At 46.7% G+C, this 23,678-nt stretch overlaps 1 protein-coding gene across 1 annotated transcript in view; it reads left to right on the forward strand.

Annotated features, from left to right (window-relative positions):
* Nucleotides 1-23,678, forward strand: part of Laptm4b (lysosomal protein transmembrane 4 beta) — a 59,998-nt gene that overhangs the window by 12,693 nt on the left and 23,627 nt on the right. Inside the window, exon 2 of the mRNA XM_036209051.1 lies at nt 21,141-21,252. Coding sequence (XP_036064944.1) covers nt 21,141-21,252 — 112 coding nt within the window. The remainder of the gene's footprint in view (nt 1-21,140; nt 21,253-23,678) is intronic.

The raw sequence follows: 23,678 nt of genomic DNA on the forward strand, positions 1-23,678 counted from the left end.
CTCGGCTGCTCTGGAGATAGCGTCTTATCTCTCCCCTGAACTCCTGGACTGTGAAACCTGAACTCGCTGTGGTCCCCTTTGTTTCCCTTGCTTGCCCTTTGGGTGGTCTGTCTTATTTCTGTGCTCGGTCAAAAGGCCAACAACCACTTTAGTCCTGGTCAACGTCCATATCTGGTATAGGAAAGCTGCTGCCATCTGGTTCTTCTGTTCCCAGAGGCCAGAGGACCAGGGTTGTAAGGCAGGACCACCGTCCTAACTAACCTGCAGCTTTTCTGGATCTGGAGAAGCCCTTCCTTCATCTTTGTGTGTGGTTGGGGACCTCTCACTATCATGTTTGGTTCTGGCCTGCTGAAAGGTGCAAAGTCAGGGCAGGGGAAATTTGGGGAACATGAGAATTAAAATAAAATAAAGCCCCTTCCTTTACCCTGGGTTCCAGTTGAAGCCTCTTGCCCGTAGAGAAGCAGGGCTCCCAGAGGCTGAAGGCCTTTCTCCCTCCCTGTCCGTAAACCTGCAGTTTTCTGGGGATGCTGCAGAAACCCAGTTTATAAGAAAAGATTGTGTATGGCTCTTCTTGTGCCGCCTAGGGTTCCTAGTTTAACCTCTTGTCATAATTATACCAGGACATCTCCACTTCTCAAAGAGAAAAGGGAGAAAGAGGGTTTTTAGCAACCTTTTGAGATGTAATCCGAGAGCCACAAAATGGGGTAAATGGTGAGACATTCATTGTTTGTCCTCCGTGTTCCCGTCCCCATGGCTGGGCACATGCTGTTTTCCGAGCTCTTTGAGAGCCCACGCACACTCTTGGTGCCCTCTGTCTTCCTGAGTGCCGTTCTTAACCCTTGAGCTTTAGATTACATTAAAGTATCTTCGATGCAGTTCCCCAGCTCTGCTGCCTGAACTGGCTGTTTCTGAAATTCCTTTTAATATCAAAGTCATGAACCCCAGTTTGTCCTGAGAAGGCCCCTGAGAGTTAGAGGACTCCCAGCAGAGGCGGTGTGGTTCTAGGCATCTGGAGGAGAGTGACTTCAGTTTTCTGGGACGTGTAGAAATTGCATGTTAGACTGCAATTTGCATCTTAATGCCAAAGTGAAATATGACTTAGTTACTATTACTAGGGAGGCTGGCAGGGATTACCATTTTGTGTGTTTATGTGTGGTGGTCAGAGGACAGTTTGTAGAAGCTGGTTCTGTTCCTATCCTGTAGGTTCCAGGGATCAAGTTTGGGCTGTGAGGCCTGGCAGCAGGCATTTCTACCCACTTGCTGTGTGCAAACCACCACCCCCACTATAAAAAAAAAAAAAAAAAGGAAGCCGGACAGTGGTGGTGCACACCCTTAATCCCAGAACTCTGGAAGCAGAGACAGACAGATCTCTGTGAGTTTAAGGCCATCCTTGTCTGTAGAGCAGGTTCCAGGACAGCCAGGGCTACACAGAGAAACCCTGTCTTGAAAAGGAGCTGGAGAGTTTGCTCATCAGTGTCCACTGCTAATGGAGATGATTTGAGTTCACTTCTCAGCCGCCATATTGAGCATTTTACGTATTCCAGGAACTCCAGCTCCAGGGATTAGGTAGATGCCTTCTGGCATCTTCAGGTATGTTTGTACTCGTGTATACTTACCTAAATGGACATCATAGGAAACAAGAAGGAGAGCAATGAGATAGATTCTAAACTCCAACCTTTGATCTCCACACATTTGTGATATGTACACACAGTAATGTTTTTTTTAAAAAAAATTTTAAGCTTTGAGATAAAGATCAGAAGATCCTGATAACAGCTGGCAGGAGGAAGACAATGGAAAGAAAGTCATGCCTTTAAGTTAGGCTTGGAGGTCAGAGAAAGTCCAGAGTGCCAGGGAAGCATGCCAGGCTTCTGGCTGATACCCGGAAAAGAAAAGGCACATTCAGTTGCAGGCTTCAGATTGGAATTCAGAGAGCACCTGCTTCTGACTCTGTTAATTAAAAAAACAAAAACAAAAACAAAAAAACGGGGAAAGTAGGGTAGGTGCGGTCATGCACGCCTCTAATCCCAGCTCTCAGGAGGCAGAAGCAGGAGGATCTCTGAGTTTGAGGCCAGCCTGGGCTACTTACCGAGTTCCAAGCCAGCCAAAGCTACATAGTGAGACTCTGTCTCAAAATAATCAATACAGGAAAAGCTCTTATGGGAATAGGAGTGGACTAGTGCATTTCTCTCCAGCAAAACATTAGGCTAGGGGTGAAGATGGGTTACCAAGGTGTGGTGAATGGCGAGGCAACAGTCAGCCATAGTGCCAACCCTGGGACCCAGCAGGTACAGCAGGGGAGCAGGGTTATGCTCATCATTGTTGCTGAGCAGGTCTGAGCAGGTTAAGTCAGGCTACCTGAGTTGGGCAGGGTAGAGAACTGTAGGAGGATATGGAAATATAATGGCCCAGAGAGAATGACTAAGGATTTCAGAAAACCAACTAAGTTAGTGCCTCCTGATCAGGCTTTCTACCCAGCCTTGATCTGTGGAGGAAGCAATTGATCCAAATGGATGGGACCTTCCCATGCTGTGTTAGACCTTAGTTGTGAACTTCTGGGACCACTTGCTGGGAGCCGATGACAACAGACCTCTAGAGTGCTTTACCAAGGTGATCTTGTAGCCCCCTATTTTCTACGGGATGGTCGTTCAGGGTGCTGCTTGTCCTGCCTAACCTTGGGAAGGTTTTGTTTTAGTGACATTTAACCCCTGAGTGTTTTGCAAATTTGGAAAGACAACCAGGTACAAGGGTACTTCCTCCTCTCTACAACCCTACTGAGGTTAATTGAAAAAAAAAAAAAAAAATCCAAAAGTTACCCTGTATGGGTGGAAAAGGGCATTCCCAGAAACCATAAGGTTATGGAATGAAAACCCCAGTGCCAGGGGTGGCTCCCACATGTGAGTTGTTGGCCAGGGAAGCCCCTTAGGCCCCACAAACCATAAAGGCTATTGTTACTGCTGTTGGTTGTATGCCAGAAGTAGATGCTATTGCTGAAGACACCCCATGTGCGTGCTCAATTGCCTCTAGTGTTTATAGCTGGAGATCACAGTTGTTGTCAACCTCAACTCATGACAAGTGACTGTTGTGTGGCGCAGTGGCCTCTGTCTTAGCCATATTGTCACCCTCTCTGTCTTAATTAGGGTCACTAACTATTGCTGCAGTGAAACACCTTGACCAAAGCAAGTCGGGAAGGAAAGAACTTAAGTTTACACTTTGTTTACACTTCCAATCACTGTTCATCACTGAAGGAAGTCAGGAGAGGAACTCAAACAGGGCAGGAACCTGGAGTCAGGAGCTGATGCAGAGGTGGTGCTCAGCCTGCTTTTTTATAGGACTCAGGACTACCATTCCAGGGATGGCATCACCTACAGTGGGCTGGGCCCTCCCCAATCAATCATTAATTAAGAAAATGCCTTACAGGCTTGCACACAACCTTATCTTATAGATGCATTTTCTTAATTGAAGTTCTCTCTTCTCAGATGACTAGCTTCTGTCAAGTTGACATAAAACTATCCAGCACACCCTCCAAGGCTCAGGGATCATTGCAGAAGAAAAGATAGAAATAATGTAAAATTGGAGGAAGGGGTGGAAGGTTATGTAATAGTTCCTTCCCAAATTGAAAAACTCCAGCCTGCACAGAAGCGCTTTAAACAGGAAGGTAAACAACTCAGTAGTTTCAGGAAATCCCTGGAACTGACCAAATTCACTAGACTCCTCCCTGCCAGAATTAGCTGAGATTCTCTCGGATGAGCCAAGGTGCAATGAAGACTCTGAGGCCAGACCAGGGCCTAGGAGAACCAGAAGCCAGACGGGCTGCCTGCAGGTATGTAGTGTGCTCCAGAGTCCCAGCTTTGTGAGTCATCACCCATACTGGGGTGGGCCTTGGTGACGTGGTTGCCTCTGAGTCATTTCTGCTCCTGTACGTTCTCAGCAGCAGTTTTCTTTCCTCTCCACCTTGGAGTTATTAATTCTAAAAATAAAAACTATTTATGTAGTCGTGTGTGTGCGTGTGTACATGAGTGTGTATATACACATGTGTGGATGCCTGCAGAGGCCAGAGGAAGGCATACGATTCCTTAGAGCTAGATTTAAAGGTGGTTGTGAGCCACTGGCATGGATGCTGGGAACAACTTTGCTTCTGTACAAGAGCAACAAGTGTTCTTTTCTTTTCTTTTTTTGAGACAGGGTTTCTCTGTGTAGCTTTGTGCCTTTCCTGGAACTCACTCTGTAGCCCAGGCTGGCCTTGAACTCACAGAGCCCTGCCTGCCTCTCCCTCCTGAGTGCTGGGATTAAAGGTGTGCACCACCACCACCCAGGGCACAATGAAGTTTGTTGTTGTTGGTTGTTTTTTTTTTTTTTTAGTTGAGGATTGAATCCAGGGCCTTGCGCTCGCTAGGTGAGCGCTCTACCACTGAGCTAAAGCCCCAACCTTTTTTTTTTTTTTTTTTTTTTTTTTTTTGGAGACAGGGTTTCTCTGTAGCTTTTGGAGCCTGTCCTGGAACTCACTCTGTAGACCAGGCTGGCCTCCAACTCACAGAGATCCACCTGCCTCTGCCTCCCGAGTGCTGGGATTACAGGCGTGCAACACCACTGCTCAGCACAATGAAGTTTTTAATAACTAAAGCTTTAGTTATTAATTGAGATTTTGGCTTTGAAAGCCAGGGCATTGTCAACCGCATTGCTGGGGGAGGCTAAACCAGGGGGCCAGTTCCTGGAGGAGCTTTTTAGTTACTGTTTGAGCATTCCAGGTGAGGAATGCTTCTGCACACCTGGAAAAGGTGTCTTTTAAAACCTGGCGAGTACTGTTCTCCTTCCCCCAGCAGGCTGGGTCTTGGCGGAGTCAGTTTTCCCATAGTTCACTGGGGTGTTGGTCTCTCATTTAGACCCCTTCCTGGGGAAGAGCTCTCTGTTTTGGATTCGCTTGAGCACAAACCTGGCATCTGGCTGAGATGTCCCTCACTAGGCTGTCCAGTCTAGGTATAACATGCCTTGGCCTGAGCAACTCATAGAGTTTGTGGACCCAGATGAGTGGCCTGGTGAAGGTTGGTTAGTAATAGTCCTGCTAGCTGTTTCTGGCAGAATGATCTTTCCCTCTGGTACCCTCCTGTGGAGTCTCAGGCAGCACAGGATCCTGGCATGTCATTAGAATATCAATAGGCCCCACTGGCTGTAGGGTCATCATGACAGCCAGGTCAGCTGCCCAGCCCTGGAGAACAGCAATGCTCAGGTACCTGGCCTGGGCTCAAATCATTTTGGTTAAAGTAACTACTGTAGTAGTTACATGTACCTGGTTTCATCTTTCATTTCCTGACAGCCATGGATGATGAGCACCTCTGTCATCAGGCAAGAGGATAGACAAACTGATGGAAGTGGGTTTATTTATTTATTCATTCATTCATTCATTCATTCATTTATTTATTTAGGTTTTTCGAGACAGGGTTTCTCTGTGTGACTTTGCGCCTTTTCCTGGATCTCGCTCTGTAGACCAGGCTGGCCTCGAACTCACAGAGATCTGCTTGGCTCTGCCTCCAAGTGCTGGGATTAAAGGCATGCGCCACCACCCCTTGGCCCTCAGTGGCCCTTTTATGGTCTGTGTTCCCAGGAAACCTCTGAAGGAAGTGTAGGAAGTCTGCATTTAGTGTCTTTACATCCTGGGGCAATCTGGTCCTACTGTAACCTCCCACTGGGTCTGACCGATTAAACGCAAAGATGGGTTGACTCACCTCTGTCAGTGGAAGGCTAAAGAACACTTCTTTCAGGTCCAAGACAGTGTACACCTGTTTGTATGGAAGAGTCAGACTCATGAGAACCAGAGGTCCCAGGTTTCTTCACAGACAGGAGAAGCATATTCCAGGGTGACTGGCAGGACCCCAGGATGCCTGCCTCTTCAAGCCAGGCAACATGGACTGCAATTTCCCTTTGTGTTTCCAGGGTCACTGGGTGTTGTTTAATCTGGATGGGGATAGCTGAACTGGATAGCTGAACAGTTATAGCTTGGTGTTGGGTCGGGCCTGGGGGAGTTGGTGTGGGAGTTGGCCCCTACCCCTGGGAATCTCTGTTGGCGGTCTGAGAGATAGCCCAACTGTACTGATTGGAGACAGGACTTTCAGCTAGGAGATGTTCTTCTGACAGAGGGTAAGACACCAAAATTTTGCTGGTTATCTGTCTGTAAGTCCATCTGTGCCTGTCACCAGAGAAGTGACGACGGCTTTTGGTTCATGCAAAAGGTCTTGTCCCAGTTAGCTCTCTGTTGTTAAACACCCTTTGAGCTACCTCCAGCAATTGAGACCTGCTTATATTTTCAATTAAAAAAATAGTTGATTTATTCTTATTTTATGTGTATTAGTGTTTTGCATGCATGTCTATATGAGGGTCTTAGAGTTACAGACAGTTGTGAGCTGCCATGTGGGTGCTGGGAATTGAACCTGGGTCCTCTGGAAGAACAGTCAGAGCTCTTGACCACTGAACCATCTCTCCAGCCCGGTATTTTTAATTTTTTAAACTTTTATAACTTAAAAAAAAAAAAAAACCCATCTGGGGCTGACTGGGTGACAAAGGAAATCTTTTTAGCAACTGTCTTTAATCTTTCTAAAAAGAACCGAGTAAAAATTGCTTCAAGTCTCCTTGGTCACTGTTAGACAGAAAGGGAAATCTGTTCTGTCCAGGCTCTGTTGCCTGGTAGCAATCCCCCTGCCCAGCCCAAAGCGGTTTGTTGTTTTTTTTAACCTTTTTCAGAGAATGGCAGGTTTTATGGATCATTGGTTAAAAGGGCAGCATAAATCATAAAGGAGAAAGGAATGGAACTTTTTCCCCCCCTTTGGGCTCAGCCAGGGGAGCTTTCCCCAGGGCTGCTTTGAGCAGGCATGGAGTCCAGCAGAGCAGAGGGAATGCTGTCTTGGGGGAACTGTTTCCCCTCCCTGTGTGTATTCCACTAGACAGCTGAGGGCCCCGGATGAGAGGTCCAGCCTCTCCCCACCCCCACGCAGGAACCAACCACAACCACGAGCAGGAGACAAGCAAGTATTCCTGTTCCCGGAGTTGGATGGGTGGAGGTTTGGGGGTTCTCTGGGTGACCTGGCGGAGAGCCAAAAGGATACATACAGGTCCCCAAGGGAGTGGGGCACAGGTCTTAAGCCAGGGGTTCCCACACCAGAGAAAGCCACTGGTCAATACCAAGAAACAGAACTGACAGAAACACGTGGGAAGACACACAGACACAGTAAAGACAGTCAGGGATGGCCACACATCCATACACCTGAACAGACAGAAAGATCCAGTGAGTCCATGGAGCCCAAACACTGGATCAGCAGCCACGTCTGACCTCTCCTGTGTGCCTAAACAGAGGGTGCCTGAACCAGACAGAACGGGGTGACTTTCTAATTTGTTTCCTTTTGGGGTGGAGGTGTCAGCTCCCTCTGAAGCGTCAGGAAGCAATTCATCCAAGGGAGCCCTGGGGACTGGGAACACCCCAGTTGTGTGTCCCCCAGGAGTCCCCTGACCACCACACCCTTCCTTGCTCCAAGGGGCTGTGAGACCTGGTGTCTTAAGGGCTGGTCTCTGAGATCTTGGTGGGACCTCCAGAAATGTAGGGTATTCACCACGAAGACTGCTCGGCGTGACTTTGAACCGATAGAAAGTCTTTGTCAACCAACAACTACACTGGTGTTCGAATTCCAGTGTAGCACTGAGCCTTTCTCAGGGTGGTGAGCTTTTAAGCACAGAAACCCTGTTCTGGTTGACATACTTCAGTTAACAAGAACAGTTAGCCAGAAGCAGAACTACAGAAGTAAAAAAGCAAGGTTAGTACATTTGAGACTTTCCCAGAAGTGTGGATGGATGAGGCCTCTGCTTTAGTCTGGCAGGTGGTGCTGTCCATGTGCTGAGTTTTACAGCCTGAGTGGTACTTCCATCATGGAGTCAGTTGTGCTAAGGTCTGGGGGCCTGTTACATAGACTTTCCCTGGATTACTCAGGTCTAGGTTGACAGTTAACTTGTCTGCTGAGACACTGAAACTGTCTAGTCTTTTCCACCTCTAATTTGCTTCAGAGAGGTCATCTGTCAGTTTCACTGAGGTTTCTGATAGGTCTGCCTAGGGTGGGTCTTGTAGCATCATGTTGGCAGTAAGCTCCTAGGCATGCCGAAGCTGCTTGTCTGCAGGTCACGCTTTGGTTAGCAATGGTTCAGTGGATATGCTTTTTTTTTTTTTTTAATGCAAAACCCCTTCTTTGACAGTGTCCAAGCTGTCCTCTGCCTTTCTGTCTTCTAGTACTAATTTGGCTGGTTTGCCCCACCCCACTGCATGGAGCTCTCCTTAGGATCTTGCCGATGTCAGTAACTTACTTTTATTTTACAGTAGTGGGGATTGAACCCAGGGCCTCCCAAATGCTAGTCAAGCATTCTGTTACTGAGCTGTATCCCAGCCTTGCCCTTGTAGTTAATTTTTTGTTAAACTTTCGACTATTAGGATCTGGGAATGGAGGATGGCAGAGTGCTTGCCTGGCATGTGCAAAGCTGTAGATTCGGTCTCCACATATTAATTCCTTTTCCTTTACCATGATACAATACCCGCCAAAACATAAAGGGAGGAAAAGTTGGTTTGGGCTGGAAGTTCAAGAGCTGAAATCATTGTGGTGGAAGTTAGGTGGCTTTTAAAAGCCTCTAATCAGGGTAACTCCCCACAGGCACCCCAGAGGCCAACCTGATCCAGATAACCTAGGTTTGTTTGTCTTCTAGATAGTTCTAGATCCTGTCAAGATCACGGTGTTAACCATCACTCCCAAGTCCTGCCAAAACAAACCTTAGTTCCTTAATCTTAATTCTTCCTGATCTCCCCAGGGGTGGGCATGCTTTCTCCAAGGTGCTCTTGTGTGGCAAGCACTTTGCCCACAGAGCCATCTCCCTGGCTTGTCAGGTTTTAGATGCACTGAATGTATTGCCAATTAGGAAATTTTAACTGCAGCACGATATAATAACAGTATTTCCGAATGGGATGAAAACGTTTATCTAATTGGTTAAGATCGCCATTTTCTCTTCACTGATAAGGGAATTCTGCTTATGGATTTCTCTTGGATCTTTAACAAACAGCTATAGAAGGAAAGCATTCTCTATATGTTAAAGAGTAAATATGCAATGGGTATAGTCTTTAAAGTGTATTGTTTTCCAAGTTCTTGCAAAAGGATGTTAGGGACTACCAGACGCTGTAGGTACCGTGTGTTTGAACACAAGCTCACCTGTGCAGCACCAAAAGAGAGCGTGTGTGTGTGTGTGTGTGTGTGTGTGTGTGTGTGTGTGTGTGTATGCGCGTGCATGTGTGTGTGCGCATGTGTGTGTGCACGTGTGAGTGTGCGTGTGTGTGTGTGTGTGTGCGCATGAGTGTGTGCGTGTGTGTGTGTGTGTGTGTGTGTGTGTGTGTGTGTGTGTGTGTTTTGAGACAGGGTTCTTTAACTATGGCTGGCTGCCTTGGATTCACTGTATAGCTGTTTCGCCTCCCAAGGGTGTGCATAGCCCACTCATTCTGTGCTTTGTTCTCCTGGCTCCACTTTCTGGCTCCAGCTGCTTAGTACTGGTACTTTCAAAATGGCAGGTCCTAGGTCCCCATTGCTCTCAGCCTTGACTGGACTTTGGGCCAGGTCTGCCTTGTCACATTCATAGAATCACATAACATGATATAAATGTGACTGCTTTCTTCCTTCCAAAGCACAGATCTCGTAAGACTGCTGCACACTTTCTTCTTGCTTTTCCTGGGGGTTGAGGAGACACCTTTTGCTTCTTCTGCCCACTACCTAGTATGTACGTGTGTATGTGTGTGTATGTGTATGTGTGTGTGTTCTTTATTTGTTTTTCAAAAGGGTTTCTCTGTGTAGCCCTGGCTGTCCTAGAACTCGCTTTATAGACCAGGTTGCCTTGAACTCAGAGATCTTCCTGCCACTGCCTCCTGAATGCTGGGATTAAAGGCATGTGCACCACCACCACCAGGCTAAAAATATATTTCTTATTTTAAAAGATTCATTTTTATTATGTGTATAGGTGATTTCCCTGCATATATGTATGTGTACCATGTGTATTTCTGGTACCTTCAAAGGGCATTGCATCCCCTAGAACTGGAATTACGGGTGGTGGGTTCTGGGAACTGAATGTGGGTCCTCTGCAGGAATAGCTGAGCCATCTCTCCAGCCCCTGTCCAGCACATTTCTTGTTAATTACATGGTCCTGCCCCTCCCCCCTTGAAGGTATGTGCCATCACACCCAGGTGGTCCTGCAGTTTGAGGGTATATAAAGATATCTCAGCCTAAAAATAATGGTCAGAACCAAGTCCATTCAAAGAAACTGGTTGGGATTGCTGTTGCTGCCTTGGCAGATTGGCTTCAGTTTGGTACTTAGTGACTGCCAGTGGCTGGCTGGCACACTCCTCCCTAGGAAAGCATTCTGAGCGGGCTGCCTCATACCAGCAGGACTGGATGAGGTATGAGAACAAGGTGTGGTGGCTTCTGTGTGATCAGTAGGCCAAAGATCAAAGTTATTGGAAACTGTATGCAGCTTTGTGTAGGTATTGACTGGGATCCAAGCTCATAATCACTTCAGCTGAAACTACAAAGTCATCTGAAGTGTGTGTGGGGGACATGGTGGATTAGTTAGTGACGTAGTTTATCACTCAGGAACCTCTGCCAGTAGCATAATGAATGTGGTGGGTTTCTCCAGAACCAAAATGGCCTGGTTGAGGGGGCACAAAACCTTTATATTTTAAACACATGTTGACATGGGGTCTGCTAAGTATAGCTGCCACTTTATTCCTTAAGCTTTTTCATAATTTGAGGTCCCCCCCCCCCCCCCCGCAGTGTTTCTCTGTGTTGTCCTGGCTGTTCTTGAGCTCACTCTTATAGACCAGGCTGGGCTTTAACTCAGAGATCCACCTGTCTCTGCCTCCTAAGTGCTGGGACTAAAGGTGTGCATCACCACTGCCTGGCCCTCAGATTTTTCTTAACTGTCAGTTCTTCACCAAGTAGTCTGATATTGTCAAGATTTCAAAGCATGTTACCGTATAGTGTTGGTATGTCAGCACCTTCCTGTGAAGTCTTTGGACCGCATGCCTCCCCAGCTGCTGGGGCTTAATTCATTTTTGCTCTGAAGGGAACGTACAGTTCATTTGATTCTCTTCCCCTCTAGATCATTAGCTCTGATGTGATGCCTAGCCTGATTTCTGGATACACAAACTGCTTAGGACTTCCGTGCAGCTGAGCGGATGCGTTAGTGAATGTGCACATTGCTGTCTTTGCGTGGCTGTTTGTCCATTTGTGTCCTTCTCCATTGGATTAATCCACAGTGGCAACAGTCACATCTCAAGTATCATGTAACTCAGATTGCAGCATTAACAGAGATGAACTATGTCAGTTTCTTAGGCAAATAGGGTTTTGTAAATCTAAGTTTTTGCCATAAACTATATTGTGATTGTTTGTGTTGAAATAGCAAATTTCAGAAATTTATTTCAATATAACAAAGACCATGTGAGAATCTTAATTTAAAAAGCACATTTGTGTTACAATTCTCCAGTTGTGTGTGTTTGTGTGTGTCTGTGCACACAGGTATGTGCGAGTGCCCGCCACAAGAATTGAGTGTGTGGAGCTCTGAAAACAGCCTCGGGTGTTGGTCCTCAGGCACCTCCTACATTTTGTGTGAGAAAAAGCCTTGTAGCCCACGTTAGCTGGCTGGGGAGCTTTGTGGGACTGACCTGTGCTGCCTCTCTGATCTGGGGTTGCAAGCATGTACCACTGAGTTTGGAGTTTTGATTGACTCTAGAGACCTGAACTGAGGTTCTTATTGGTGAAAAGAAGCACTTGACTGAACTGTCTCCCCAGCCTCAGAATTTAAAACATTTTGTTTATAAAGGCATATCAAGTTGAAAATTCAGCTTGAATTTCATTTGCCCATTAAAGTTGAACCAGGTGAAAGATGCCATTGCCACTAACAGCTCTGGAGAAAGTTTTCTAAATGTTGGGATATAAAAATTGCCCAGCTATCTGAAAATAATAGCAGGTTACAATGTGTATTTAACCATTTTTTCTGTGAATATTGCATATATATAGTAAAGTGTGCAGAATGTAAATAGGTCAGCTGTCAAAGAAAATGTACATGTTCCTGCCACCAGCATATGACTGTTCTTTTTAAAAAGATTTATTTTTGTTTTATGTCTATAAGTGTTTTGCCAGCATATATATATATATATATATATCCTCTCTCTCTCTCTCTCTCTCTCTCTCTCTCTCTCTCTCTCTCTCTCTTTCTCTCTCTCTCTCTGTGTGTGTGTGTGTGTGTGTGTGTGTGTGTGTGTGTGTGTGTGTGTGTGTGTGCTGCATCCATGGGTGCTAGGAGAGGACATTGGCCCCCCTGGAACATTACAGATGATTGTGAGCTGCTGCTGGGAACCAAATCCAGGGCCTCTGGGAGAGCAGGTGATGCTCTTAACTGCTGAACCACCTCTCTCTTCCCTGATTGTTTTCTTAATAGGTACCTGGAGATTAATCTGATTGTATTTATATTTTGTACACATTACTTTTTTATTCATCAGTATTCACAGTTGACAGTATAATTATAACTAAACTCTTTTGTATTATATTCATTTGTCATGTGTATGCATATATGTGGCCTCAAGGTGCACATGTAGAGGTTAGAGCACAGGTTTGGGAGGTTCATTCTCTCCTTCCATCCTGTGGGTCTTGGGGGTCAGTCTCAAGTCATCGGGCTTCACGACAGGTGCCTTCACCTGCTGAGGTTCATGGGTGGGGTCCTGCTCAGAGGTGTCGGATGCAGAGGTGGAGTTCAGTTGCTTCTGTGCTCTCGGTCAGTCTCCTTTGTGTCCTGTCTTCACTGTAGATGTCAGTGTTGGTTCTAAAGTTTGTATCCTTTGTGGCTGTCTTCCTAGGCTTGAATTTTTTAAGGTTCCTTTATTGAGGTTCTTCTCTCTTCTCCTCAAAGACTAGACAGAGTCTCACTGTGTAGGTCTAGCTGGCGTGGAGCTCACTATGTAGAGAAGTGTAGAGATCCACCTGCCTCCACCTCCTAGTGCTGGGATCAAAGGCCATGGCATCATCGTGCCCTGCTTTATGGAGATTCCTGAGCAGAGCAGCTGGTAGTGAGTGGTTGGTGTACTGTTTAAAGTCAGACATGTGACTTATGCCTGAAAGCACTTTGGACCTCTGGAGAATGTGCAAGGGCCTAGTACACCACTTAAGTAATCGGACAGAAGTTAAATGTATTTACATATGGAAATATTCATTAAGAACAAGAAAAGAGACGGGCGGTGGTGGCACAAGCCTTTAATCCCAGCACTTGGGAGGTAGAGCCAGGTGGATCTCTGTGAATTTGAGGCCAGCCTGGTCTACAGAGCGAGATCCAGGGCAGGCACCAAAACTACACAGAGAAACCCTGTCTCAAAAAAACAAACAACAAAAAAGAACAAGAAAAACAAAAGTGTGACAGCGCAGGAGTAATTGGTGCCCACCTCACTGAAAGAGGCAGCTCAAATACAAGCGAGCTAACTAAAAGAGGTGAGATGTGCCACTAGGCCTTTGTGTTGAGATTAGCTGCGACCGTTATGTAGGCTGCTCCTGGCGAGTCTTTGCGCCATTGTTATTTGCCATTCTGGGTCAGAACTGGTGACCTAATGGCGGGTCTTCTCTTTCAGGGGGTTCTTACCCGGTGTTCTTGGGGGCTTTCTTTAGCTTGTCTTTTGCCTTTCCTATCTGACAGTGTTTAATAGTTGCCGTGACGAAATGTACCCCCACCTCTTTGTGTTGACCCAAGTTCTCATGGATACTCCTGTATTTATTCCCTCCTTGGTGCCACATTCCCGCCCAGCTGTTGAGGTTTTATGTAGTAATACAGAGAAGACAAATCAGACAGATCCTATTCAGAAGATGTCACCCCTCAAAGAGAAGCACAGGGATGAGTTCAGTGAAACAGGGCTCCGGGAAAGAACCACACTTTCCATGAACCTCCTGCGAGGCTGGTTAACTGCGTTCAACCTCAGTGATGTGGGGAGGCAAGGCTGTTGTAAGTCCAGAGCCATCTTTAGCCCCCCTTAATAGCTGTGTATTACTCACCTCTGTGTGTGCATGACATCTCTGACTTAAGGTAGTCCTTCGGAATGTACAAGCCAACCCCAGGCTCCCACCAACCAAAGGCTAAGAATGCCGACAGCATCTGAGGCTTGTAATGAGATTCCCCGGTTGTCTCTCTACCAGTGTACATAGAAGTGTCTGCATTTAGTTTTGTTGTTCTGTCACTATAAAATTTAATGAAACCATTACCACAGTGGAGCATGGAATTTGGAGTCATTCCTCTTTGGCTCCAGAATAAACTCTCTTAGACCTTTGAGGTGAGAGTTGTGTGGTTTTGTTGTTGTTGATATTCATTTGGATGTGCAAGAAGCTCACCACTCTTCCTTTTAATATATATAATTTAAGTCAGCATGGTGCTGCACACCTTTAATCCTAGCACTCAAGAGGCAGGGGGATCTCTGTGAGTTCCAGCCAGGCCTGCATAGTAAGACCTTGTCTGTCCCCAAAAAAGTTTTTAAAAAAATTATTTGTGTCTTTGTGGTGTATATGTGTGTGTACATGCTCGTGCATGTGTGTGTGAGTGTGTGACACAGTATGTAAATAGGTCAGAGGTCAACTCAGACGTCAGTTCTTTCCTGCCAGTGATCAAGTCAGGTCATCAGGTCTTGATGCACTACCACCTCTCTGCCTGCTGAGCCACCTCACCAACCCAACCATTGATCATCATCCAGTCCCTGCACAAAGTACAGGGACATGTGGAAGAGGCTGCCAAGCCTGGGTGGTGCTTGCCACGCAGAGATGGGATGAATGCAGTTGTGAAGCGCTAGGACTTGCTGGTGAGAAAGGAGGACACACCAGATCACACCCGAGGAGAGTTGGGGACCGAGGCGGGAAGGTTGGAAGCAGGGCAGGCATGAACAAGAGGAGGGTTAGAAGCCAGGTGGAGCAGCTGGCAGCATCATTACCTGGCATGGCATCATGGAGGAGCTTGTGTCAGCTTCCCAGGTGTCATTCCTGAGAGAGTGACTTGAAGTCAGGCTTGCCTGTTTCTCTTGTCTCCATCTTTGCATCTGGTCACTTACCATGTCTCTAAGGATTCTGGTTCTGTTGTACTCAGCACCTAAGACCACTCCAGATAACATGGAGTGACAGTCTCACAGAGATGTGAGAGTTAGACACAAATCTGTGTCAGCACGAGGATCCAGAGCAGGGTCTCCTTGATGAGAGGCCTCTGACCCTGTCACACCCTGGCCTTCAGCATTCTCTACCAGCTGGCAAACAGTCCCCTACTGCAGGGTGTCAAGAATTACTGTGTCATGACTAAGGTAACTGAGTCTGTCTCCTGAGTCTGCATCTGCCTAGATGCTACTCAGCATTCACCCAGTACCCACTTCCACCTTAGTCTTGCCTTGGGGACTGGGACCCTCACCAGGTCCAGATGTATTAACCAAAGTAATTAATGTTTGTGCAAGCTAAAACACAAACTAAAATAGCTAGTGGAGTTATATCAAAAGTAATTGTCATATAGGGTCTGGAAAGTACTGCTAAGCTCTGCAAAAAGACAGATGTAGTAAGGGTACCCCCAAGCCCCTGGCACTTGTGTAACTGTGGGCTTTGTCTTTAAAAATATTGAGCTTTGGCACCAAGAGGTGTTTTGGGGGCATTAGCCTACTCTTGGTCTGGCTGTTAGTTTTTTATTTTTTATTTATTTATTTATTTTGAGACAGGGTTTCTCTGTGTATCCCTGACTTTAAAAAAAAAAAAAAAAAAAAAAAAAAAAGGTAGGGCTGGGGATGAGGATCAGGTGGCCAAGTGCTTGCCTCCTGTGGATTTGATCCCTAGGACTCTGGAGGGGTAGGGGGTAAATTCAAGGCCAGCTTGGGCTTGAGACCCATTTTCAACCCTTCAAGCCATTGACCTTGTAGTATCTATTTAATCGTGTGTGTGTGTGTGTGTGTGTGTGTGTGTGTGTGTGTGTGTGTGTGTGAATTGCTGTTCCCATCAGATTGCATCTGACAATTTGGAAAATAAAGGGAGGGGAAAAAATCCAAGTCCTACAACAATCCTGAAAGAATCTCTAGAGATTGTCACATTAAACAATTCTGCAGTGGGTGTTTACCCACCAACTCTGCTATCTGGAACAGTAGGAAGGTTGGATAAAAGACCTGGTGTTAGAACTGGCCTTCCATACATTAGTTCAAATGAAGAAATTCAAAGAGGCTTTTTAGGAAGAGCCCTGAGCCTGAGAAGAGCTAGAGGCAATAATCTTACCCAGTCGAGGTGAAGCTCCTGTGACATCTTAGAATAGTTTTTAAAGACTGGTTGGTACACTCCACCTTTCCTAAGGATTGAGGACAGTATGGGATAGAAAAGAAGGCGTCTTTGAGGTCTAGAACAGAGAAGTGAGAGGTTCCTGAAGGGATAGTATAAGGGTTAGGCACTACAGGGTGGAGGGGGACCACTGCAGAGTTAATGAGCCGGAGGTCTTGAACCAGGCGGTAGGTTCCATTAGACCTTTTAACTGCAAGTATGGGGGTGTTAAAGGGTGAAGAGGTTGGGCGGAGCAGTTTTTTCCTGAGGAAGATCAGAAATGATAGGCTTAAGTCCCCTTAGACTCCGGAGTGAGAGAGGGTACCGAGCTTGGGTGATATATCTGGTAGGGTCTTGTAGCTGGATAGTAATAGGCTGATGGTGTCTAGCAATAGAAGGGTTTTGGGTATCCCAGACTTTTGGGTCTACCTGAGAGGCTGGCAAGGGAAAAGAATTGTTAGATTCAGTAGAGTGAGTGGCTAGGAGAAGAAGAGGATGCTGGCGAGTGTGGGATGAGATGAATGTGAGGAGCAAAAGAAATGGACGCTCCTACCTTAGCTAGAATATCCCTTCCATTAAAGGTACAGGGCAGCTTGGCACCACTAAGAATGTGTGTGAGAGAGGGATACCTCTGAAAATGCAGTTGAGTGGTGGTGTCTGGTGAGGTAGGTAAGGCTGTCCCCCAACCCCGACAATAGAGAGACGAGAAGGAAAGGGCCCCCAAAACTCTCTCAGGACAGAGTAGGTAGCTCCAGTGTCCAAAAGGAATGAGATGGGGCGCCCATTTACTTTTATCATTACCCTAGGTTCCCTGTGTGAGATGGGAGTGGCCGGGGCGGAAACCGGGCAGCATCAGTTGTCACTGTAGGCCAAGCCTAGAAAGTCAGCCGGAGGGTGGTCTTCATCTGGCGTTCCTATGTCGCTTGGGACATTAGGACAGTCAGCTGACCCGTGACCCTTTTGGTAACATTTTGGACAAGGCCTTGTTGGTGCCCTTTGTGGGGCGGTGGTGCAAGCCCAGGCCCAATGGCCTTCTTTCCTGCACTTAGAACAGGAACCACACAGCTTTCGGGGAGCCGGTCAGATAGTGTTTGCCAGCATCTGGTAGTTATTTTGGGGGGCCTTCTCATCTCTCCTATAGTACACCTTAAATGTTATCACCAGCATATCTGCCTGTGGGGTCAGAGGGCCATTCTCTAAACGTTTAAGTTTATCCCTAATGTCAGGGAAGCTCTGTGAGACAAAGTGGGTCATTAGGAGCTGCCTGCCCTCAGGGCTCTCCGGGTCTAAGCTAGTGAACTGAAGTAGAGCCTTGGTGAGCCGCTCTAAGAAGTGAGATGGACTTTCGTCCTTATCCTGAATTACCATTTTTAGTTTTTCATAGTTTACTGGTTTTAGGGCAGCCTTACAGAGGCCTGTCAGGAGACAGGTAATAAACCTCTCTCTCTGGCTAGAGATCCACGCTGGGTGTTATAGTCCCAGTGTGGTTCCTGGTCAGGAACCGCCTCAGCTCCTGGAGGATGTGAGGGGTTAGTCTGGTGAACCTCATCTGCATGAGTTCTAGCCTGTTCCCGTACTCGCCTGTGCTCCTCAGGAAGTAAATTACTAGAAAGTATCATGAATATGTCATGAAAGGTGAGACTATAGGATTGAGTTATATATTGAAACTGTTTAATAAAGGAAGCAGAATTAGAAGTATAAGAACCCAGCTTAGTTTCTATCTGAGAGAGTTCTGTGAGAGAGAATGGAACATGAACCTTAATCAGTCCATCCACACCAGCCACCTCTCACAGAGGGAGAACAGTGGGCGGGTTTGGATGGCTGGAATCAGGCACTTCAGCAGTTCGAGAATGTGTAGTAGGAGGAGTGAAGGTTGGAGCCAGAGCAGGCCTCTGGAAACGGCCGCTGCCGGGGAAGAGACAGCTGCTGCCAAGGAAGAATTGGCTTTAGAGGAAGAAGAATTGGGAAGAGGAGCTGAAGGAACAGATGCCCTAGGAGTAGGGGTGGGAGCCGGAGGTCGGATAGGTGGAGGTTCGTTAGCAGGATCTAGAGTCAGAGATTCCAGAGTCAGAGAATCCTCCAGTTTAGGCATAGCTAGGAGCATGTGAGCAGGAGAGAAGGAATCCAGAAGAGACAGTTTATCACTGAGAAAGAAGAAAGCTACAATATAGGGTAACTCTTTCCGTTTGCCAGTTCGCTGGCAGAAATTAGATAACTCCTGTAAAATATCAGGATCTAAGGAGCCGCTCGGCGGCCATTTTTTTATTTTATAGAGCATATTTGGGCCATCTCTTAGTACAGAGATGGATAAGCTTAGGAATCTTTAAGTAAGGCATTAAGGTGAAAGGTTTCAAAGCTTCAAGAAGACAGCCTAAGGGAGAGGAAAGACTGATAGGTTGGAAGCCTTATTCCCCATGTCTGCAGCAGAGAGGCAGAAAAATTTAAAAAATAAGAAAACAAACATGATCTGGAGCCAAGGCCCCAGGCGTCCCCAAGGCCAAGGACGGATACCGGGCACAGGCTGCTAGACAGCTCGTCAGCCAAAAAGCAGGGGGCCACTTTATCAAACTGGAAAAACGTGCCGCCCTCACACCCCCCAGGACGCACCCAACTGGTGGTGGTCCAACCTTGAGGAATGTCTCAGGCTGCAGATGTGGAAGATGGCTAGAAATTTAGGCCTGCAATACGGGCTGACAGTAGCCAATAAAGACCATGGCCGGGGGTTCCCCCAGTTTCGAGGATACTCAGTGATGCCCCGGACCCTCAATGGTCATTCTCACAGATTCAGGAAACCATTTACAGTGGCTGAAAAGTGGGGGACTCGCCAATCAGACCAGCGGTGTTGCATGGAAATTTGTGCGGCCATGCAAATGGACCGGGGTCTGTCGCTTACCGAGCAGAGTCCCTGGTTTGTGCGGAGCAGAGTCCCTGGTTTACGGGTTTCCAGGTGTAGAGTGGCCCTGAAGCTCCCACTTTGTCACAGCACCAGATGTTAGTTATTTGGCGGCACTCTTACCCTGCGAGGAAATGTCATGAAACACGACAGAATCCACTAACAAGAGTTTTATTAAGATAGGAAAGAGAGAGACAGATGTGAACAGGCCTGCGGAAACACACGTGAATCAAGAAAGGCCGGGGAATATGGTGCTGGCTTATAAAGGCTGAGCCGTGCCTGTGTACATAGGCTCATGTGGCTACTCTACGCGTGCACATAGATCACATGGTTGTGCTACATGCTTTATGCAACCGTGCAAAGCCACAGGGTCCTGGTCACACGAGATGTTTTGACCCAGAATGGCTAGGCAGAAGTGTCTAGGTCCACCAGGCATGCCCAACCGTGGGATCATGTTGTGAATTCATATCAGTGGATACTTCCAAACAATAGGATGTGCCTTTAGTTCATGATAGTGAAAGGCTTTTTCTCTCCATTTTGAGAAGAGTAAAACAGAGCACACTCATATTTCTGAACTTGGGTGTGGGGTGTAGGGAAGCTGGATATGGTGAGCCCAAAGATAATGAAGTTGCACATGTCAGTGGAAGATGGGAAGCCAGGTTTGAGATTAAGTTCCTGACAAGTCCCCTCTGCAGTCTAACTTTCTGATTTGTGCAGTGTTTTTAACCTTTGAGCCTCAACTTTCTCCCCTGTACAATGGGATTGTTTTTGCATTGCTCTAATTAACTCAAGAGGGTTTGTAGGGCTTTGACAATCCATATAAAGTGCTCAATGATGTGTTGGAGTGTTGTTCCCTTAATCACAGTGTGTGGTACTGATTTTTTAAGATACACACAGGTAAGAATGAGTAGAGAGGTGGGGGGTGTTGGGTTTGAAGCCCCACTGATTTTAAAGGCACTGTCCTCAGCAGAAAAGTGAACCCCTGGTGTCTGTGTCTGTCTTAAACCATTTCCCCATACCTTTTTAAGGATTGTATATTAATTATAAAATTCCATGACCAAGGCAACCTGAGGAAGAGAGGTTATTTAGGCTATGGTTCCAGAGAGATAAAGCCCATCATGGTGGGAAGCATGGCATATTTGCAAGCCAAAGTAGACAGAGAATGAATGGCTGAGACTTTTTAAAGTTCACTCCTGTGCCATGCTTTCTCAGGCAGGGCCAGGTCTCCTAAACCTCCACAAACAGTGCCACTAACTGAGGACCAAGTGTTCAAATACTGAAGACTGTAAGGGACATCTCTCTCAAACCACCACAGATTGTGCCTTGTGTGAACATCTCTGTGCACATGTGCAGGTTAGAACTTGGCCTGGAGTGTCCTTCCTTATTGTTCTCTACCTTCACTGAACCTGAAACTCACTGATGGGCTAGACTGGCTGGCCAGTAAGTTTCAGGGACCTGACCATCCCATCACCTACTACACCCCACTCCAATTGCTTTTATTTGTGTTCCATGTGCGTGTGTGCGCGTGCACTCATGAGAGTGTTGGTATGTGTATGTAGGTGCACATAATGATAGTGGGAGTCCAACTTTAAAGAGTTGACTCTCCTTCCGTGTGGGTTTTGGGGGTTTAACTCATTGATAATATCAGGTTTGATGACAAGTGCCTTTACCCAGTGAGCCAGCTCACCAACCAGTCCACCATTGCACATAAGTGAGTTCTGGAGGTCTGACCAGCTGAGCCTTCTCCCCAGCTTAGCTGCCTCTGAATTGGCCAGCCCTCTGGAGGGGATGGGGGCTTTGCACACTCACTCAGCTGCAGACATGAAGCACGATGGATGGTCTGCATCTCTGCCGAGGTGTCTTACCTCCCTTTCTTCTTTGTGCAGATCATCAATGCTGTGGTCCTGCTGATTCTACTGAGCGCCCTGGCAGATCCTGATCAGTATCACTTTTCAAGCTCTGAACTTGGAGGGGAATTTGAGTTCATGGATGATGCCAGTAAGTACATCAGATAACAGCTGGTGATATTTTAGGATTTCTTGGGACAAGGAGTCTGACTGTCTGTCTTTTCTGTTAAATTACAAATATTGATTCAAGGGACTATTTGAGCTGCTATTTTAACTTTATTTTCTTTCCATCATTACAAATCAAATCAGCAAATACTTATGTGCTGCCCATGCTCTGCCTCTGTTCTTAAGGACTATCAGATTCTTGATTTTCCACATCTTATGTGAGTATCCTATTCCTCCATTTCAGGTTTGTCTCAAATTCAGTGTCCCAAGGCTGACTTTGAAGCCCCTAATCTTCCTGCCTCTACTTCCAAGTGCTGATACATGTACTATTATTCCTAGTTGGAATTTATACATTTTAAAAACTATCACTTTCTCACAGACTTTTTGAGGCCTGATTTCATGCTGACCTGGAACTTTGTATTTAGCAAAAACTAACATCGAGCTTCTCCTGACCCTTTGGTCTCTGTCTCCTGAGGCTGGGATTTATAGAAGTACACTACCACATCGAGCTTTGTCTTAGACTTGGACTTTTTGGGGAGGAGAATGCGCAAATGGCAGGGAGAAAGGTGAAAAGGAGAATACATCACAGGGTATTCTGACAGCCCCAGGAGTTGCCTTCCTCCTGGGAGGAGATTGGAGCCTTTCCCCAGCAACAGTCAGGCATGAGGCTGAGTGGGGATGAATGGCCAGCCCAGGATACCTGTAGCACAGACCTTGTATTCTCAGTCCTGCTGGGTCACGGCTAAGTGGCAGGCAGTGCTATGCATTACCCTGCCAGGAGGTTGGGCAAATTGATTAACTGTTGGCTCTGCAGACTTCATATGAGTCTAAGAAAGTGTGGCCGGGAGGAAAACGGGGCAGGGAGGGCGGGGAGGGCGGGGGAGTGGTGCAAGCCGTGAGGGTTTAGTTTTGAGAAACCATGAGGAATCGAAAGAGTGGTGAGTGTGGTGGCTTTAAATTTTATGTGTATGGTTGTTTTGCTTGCATGTATATCTGTCGACCACAAGTGCCAGGAGGTCAGAGGAGGACATCAGATCCCCTGGAGCTGGAGTTATAATGATGGTGAGCTGCCGAGAGTGCTGGAAATCAAGTCCAGGTCTTCTGGAAGAGCATCCAGTGCTCTCAACTGCTGAGCCGTCTCTCCGTCTCCTAAATGTGGTCGATTTTATTTCAGAGAGAAACAAGTAAATGCATGAACTCTGTATATAGCAAGGGAGATCCCTTTTGCTGCTGTGTGGCTTTGAGCATAGCCTAGGATTCTGGTCTAGTGAGGAAGTACTGGGGGTGGGGAATAGCTAGGCTTGTACAGAGGTTGATGAGAGGTGACATTCAAAGATGGCCTCTCTTCAACTTGACTAGATGACTCATGTCCACAGGGGTGAGAAAAGCTGGCGAAGGAAGATGGAGACACCTACGATGGGCGCTAGAGTTTGACTTTGGATGTGTAGACTCTGAACAGAAGGGCTCAGTCTGAATGCTGGTTATGCTGAGGGTGCTGGGGGCTCACTCCGAGCTCACTGCTAACCTTTGTTTACTGAAAAATAGAGGAAATAATTGTATCTAGTACAGATAGGGTTGTGAAGGCACCTAGGATGGGATCTGTAATAAGTTCAGTAAAACGCACCCTTGCTGGGAACGTAAACAGATCTGCTGTGATTGAAGCATGTAAGTTAGTGTAAGCTGAGACCTAGACATGAGGAGAGGTCTGGATTGAGATATACTGTTGCCCTGGATGGGAGAGGTGAGAAGGGAATCCTGGAACAGAGTTATGAAGGTCCGATTCGAAGAGGTCGGGAGGAGGAGCCAGAGGGCACTCAAGCGCCTTCCCCATCTTCTGCGACCGTTGTTTCTTCTCGGGTTATCTGACCCAATAAGGCAGGAGGCTGAGGCAGGAGGATCAGAAGTTCAGGGCTGCTCTCAGCCACATAAGAACTTAAAGACTGGCTTTGAGTAGCAGAAGACCCTATCTCCAAAATAAATAAATAAATTATTTAATATAAGGAGCCAGAGCTTTGATACCAAGGTTGGACCTTGTCAGACACAGATGGAATTTCTTTATATTTCTTTCTTTACTTTTTTTTAAATGTGGGAGCAGATTTATTTGTGAGTGCTCTGTCTGTAGGTACACCCACATGTCAGATCCTGTTCTCATTATAGATGGCTGTGAACCACCATGCAGTTTGCTGGGAATTGAACTCAGAACCCCTGGAGAGCAGCTAGTGCTTTTAACTACCCCTCTTTACATTTCATAACTTCTTTTTTGGGGGGAGACAGGGTCTCACTGTGTAGCTCTGGCTGGCTGGAGCTCACAGAGATCTGCTTGCCTCTGTCTACCTCTGGAGTATTAGGATTAAAGATGTGTACCCCCATGCCCAGCTGACAATGTCTGGTTGACTTTTAAAGGTAAGTATC

This window comes from Onychomys torridus, chromosome 16 (genome assembly GCF_903995425.1).
Source record: "Onychomys torridus chromosome 16, mOncTor1.1, whole genome shotgun sequence".
Taxonomy (NCBI): domain Eukaryota; kingdom Metazoa; phylum Chordata; class Mammalia; order Rodentia; family Cricetidae; genus Onychomys; species Onychomys torridus.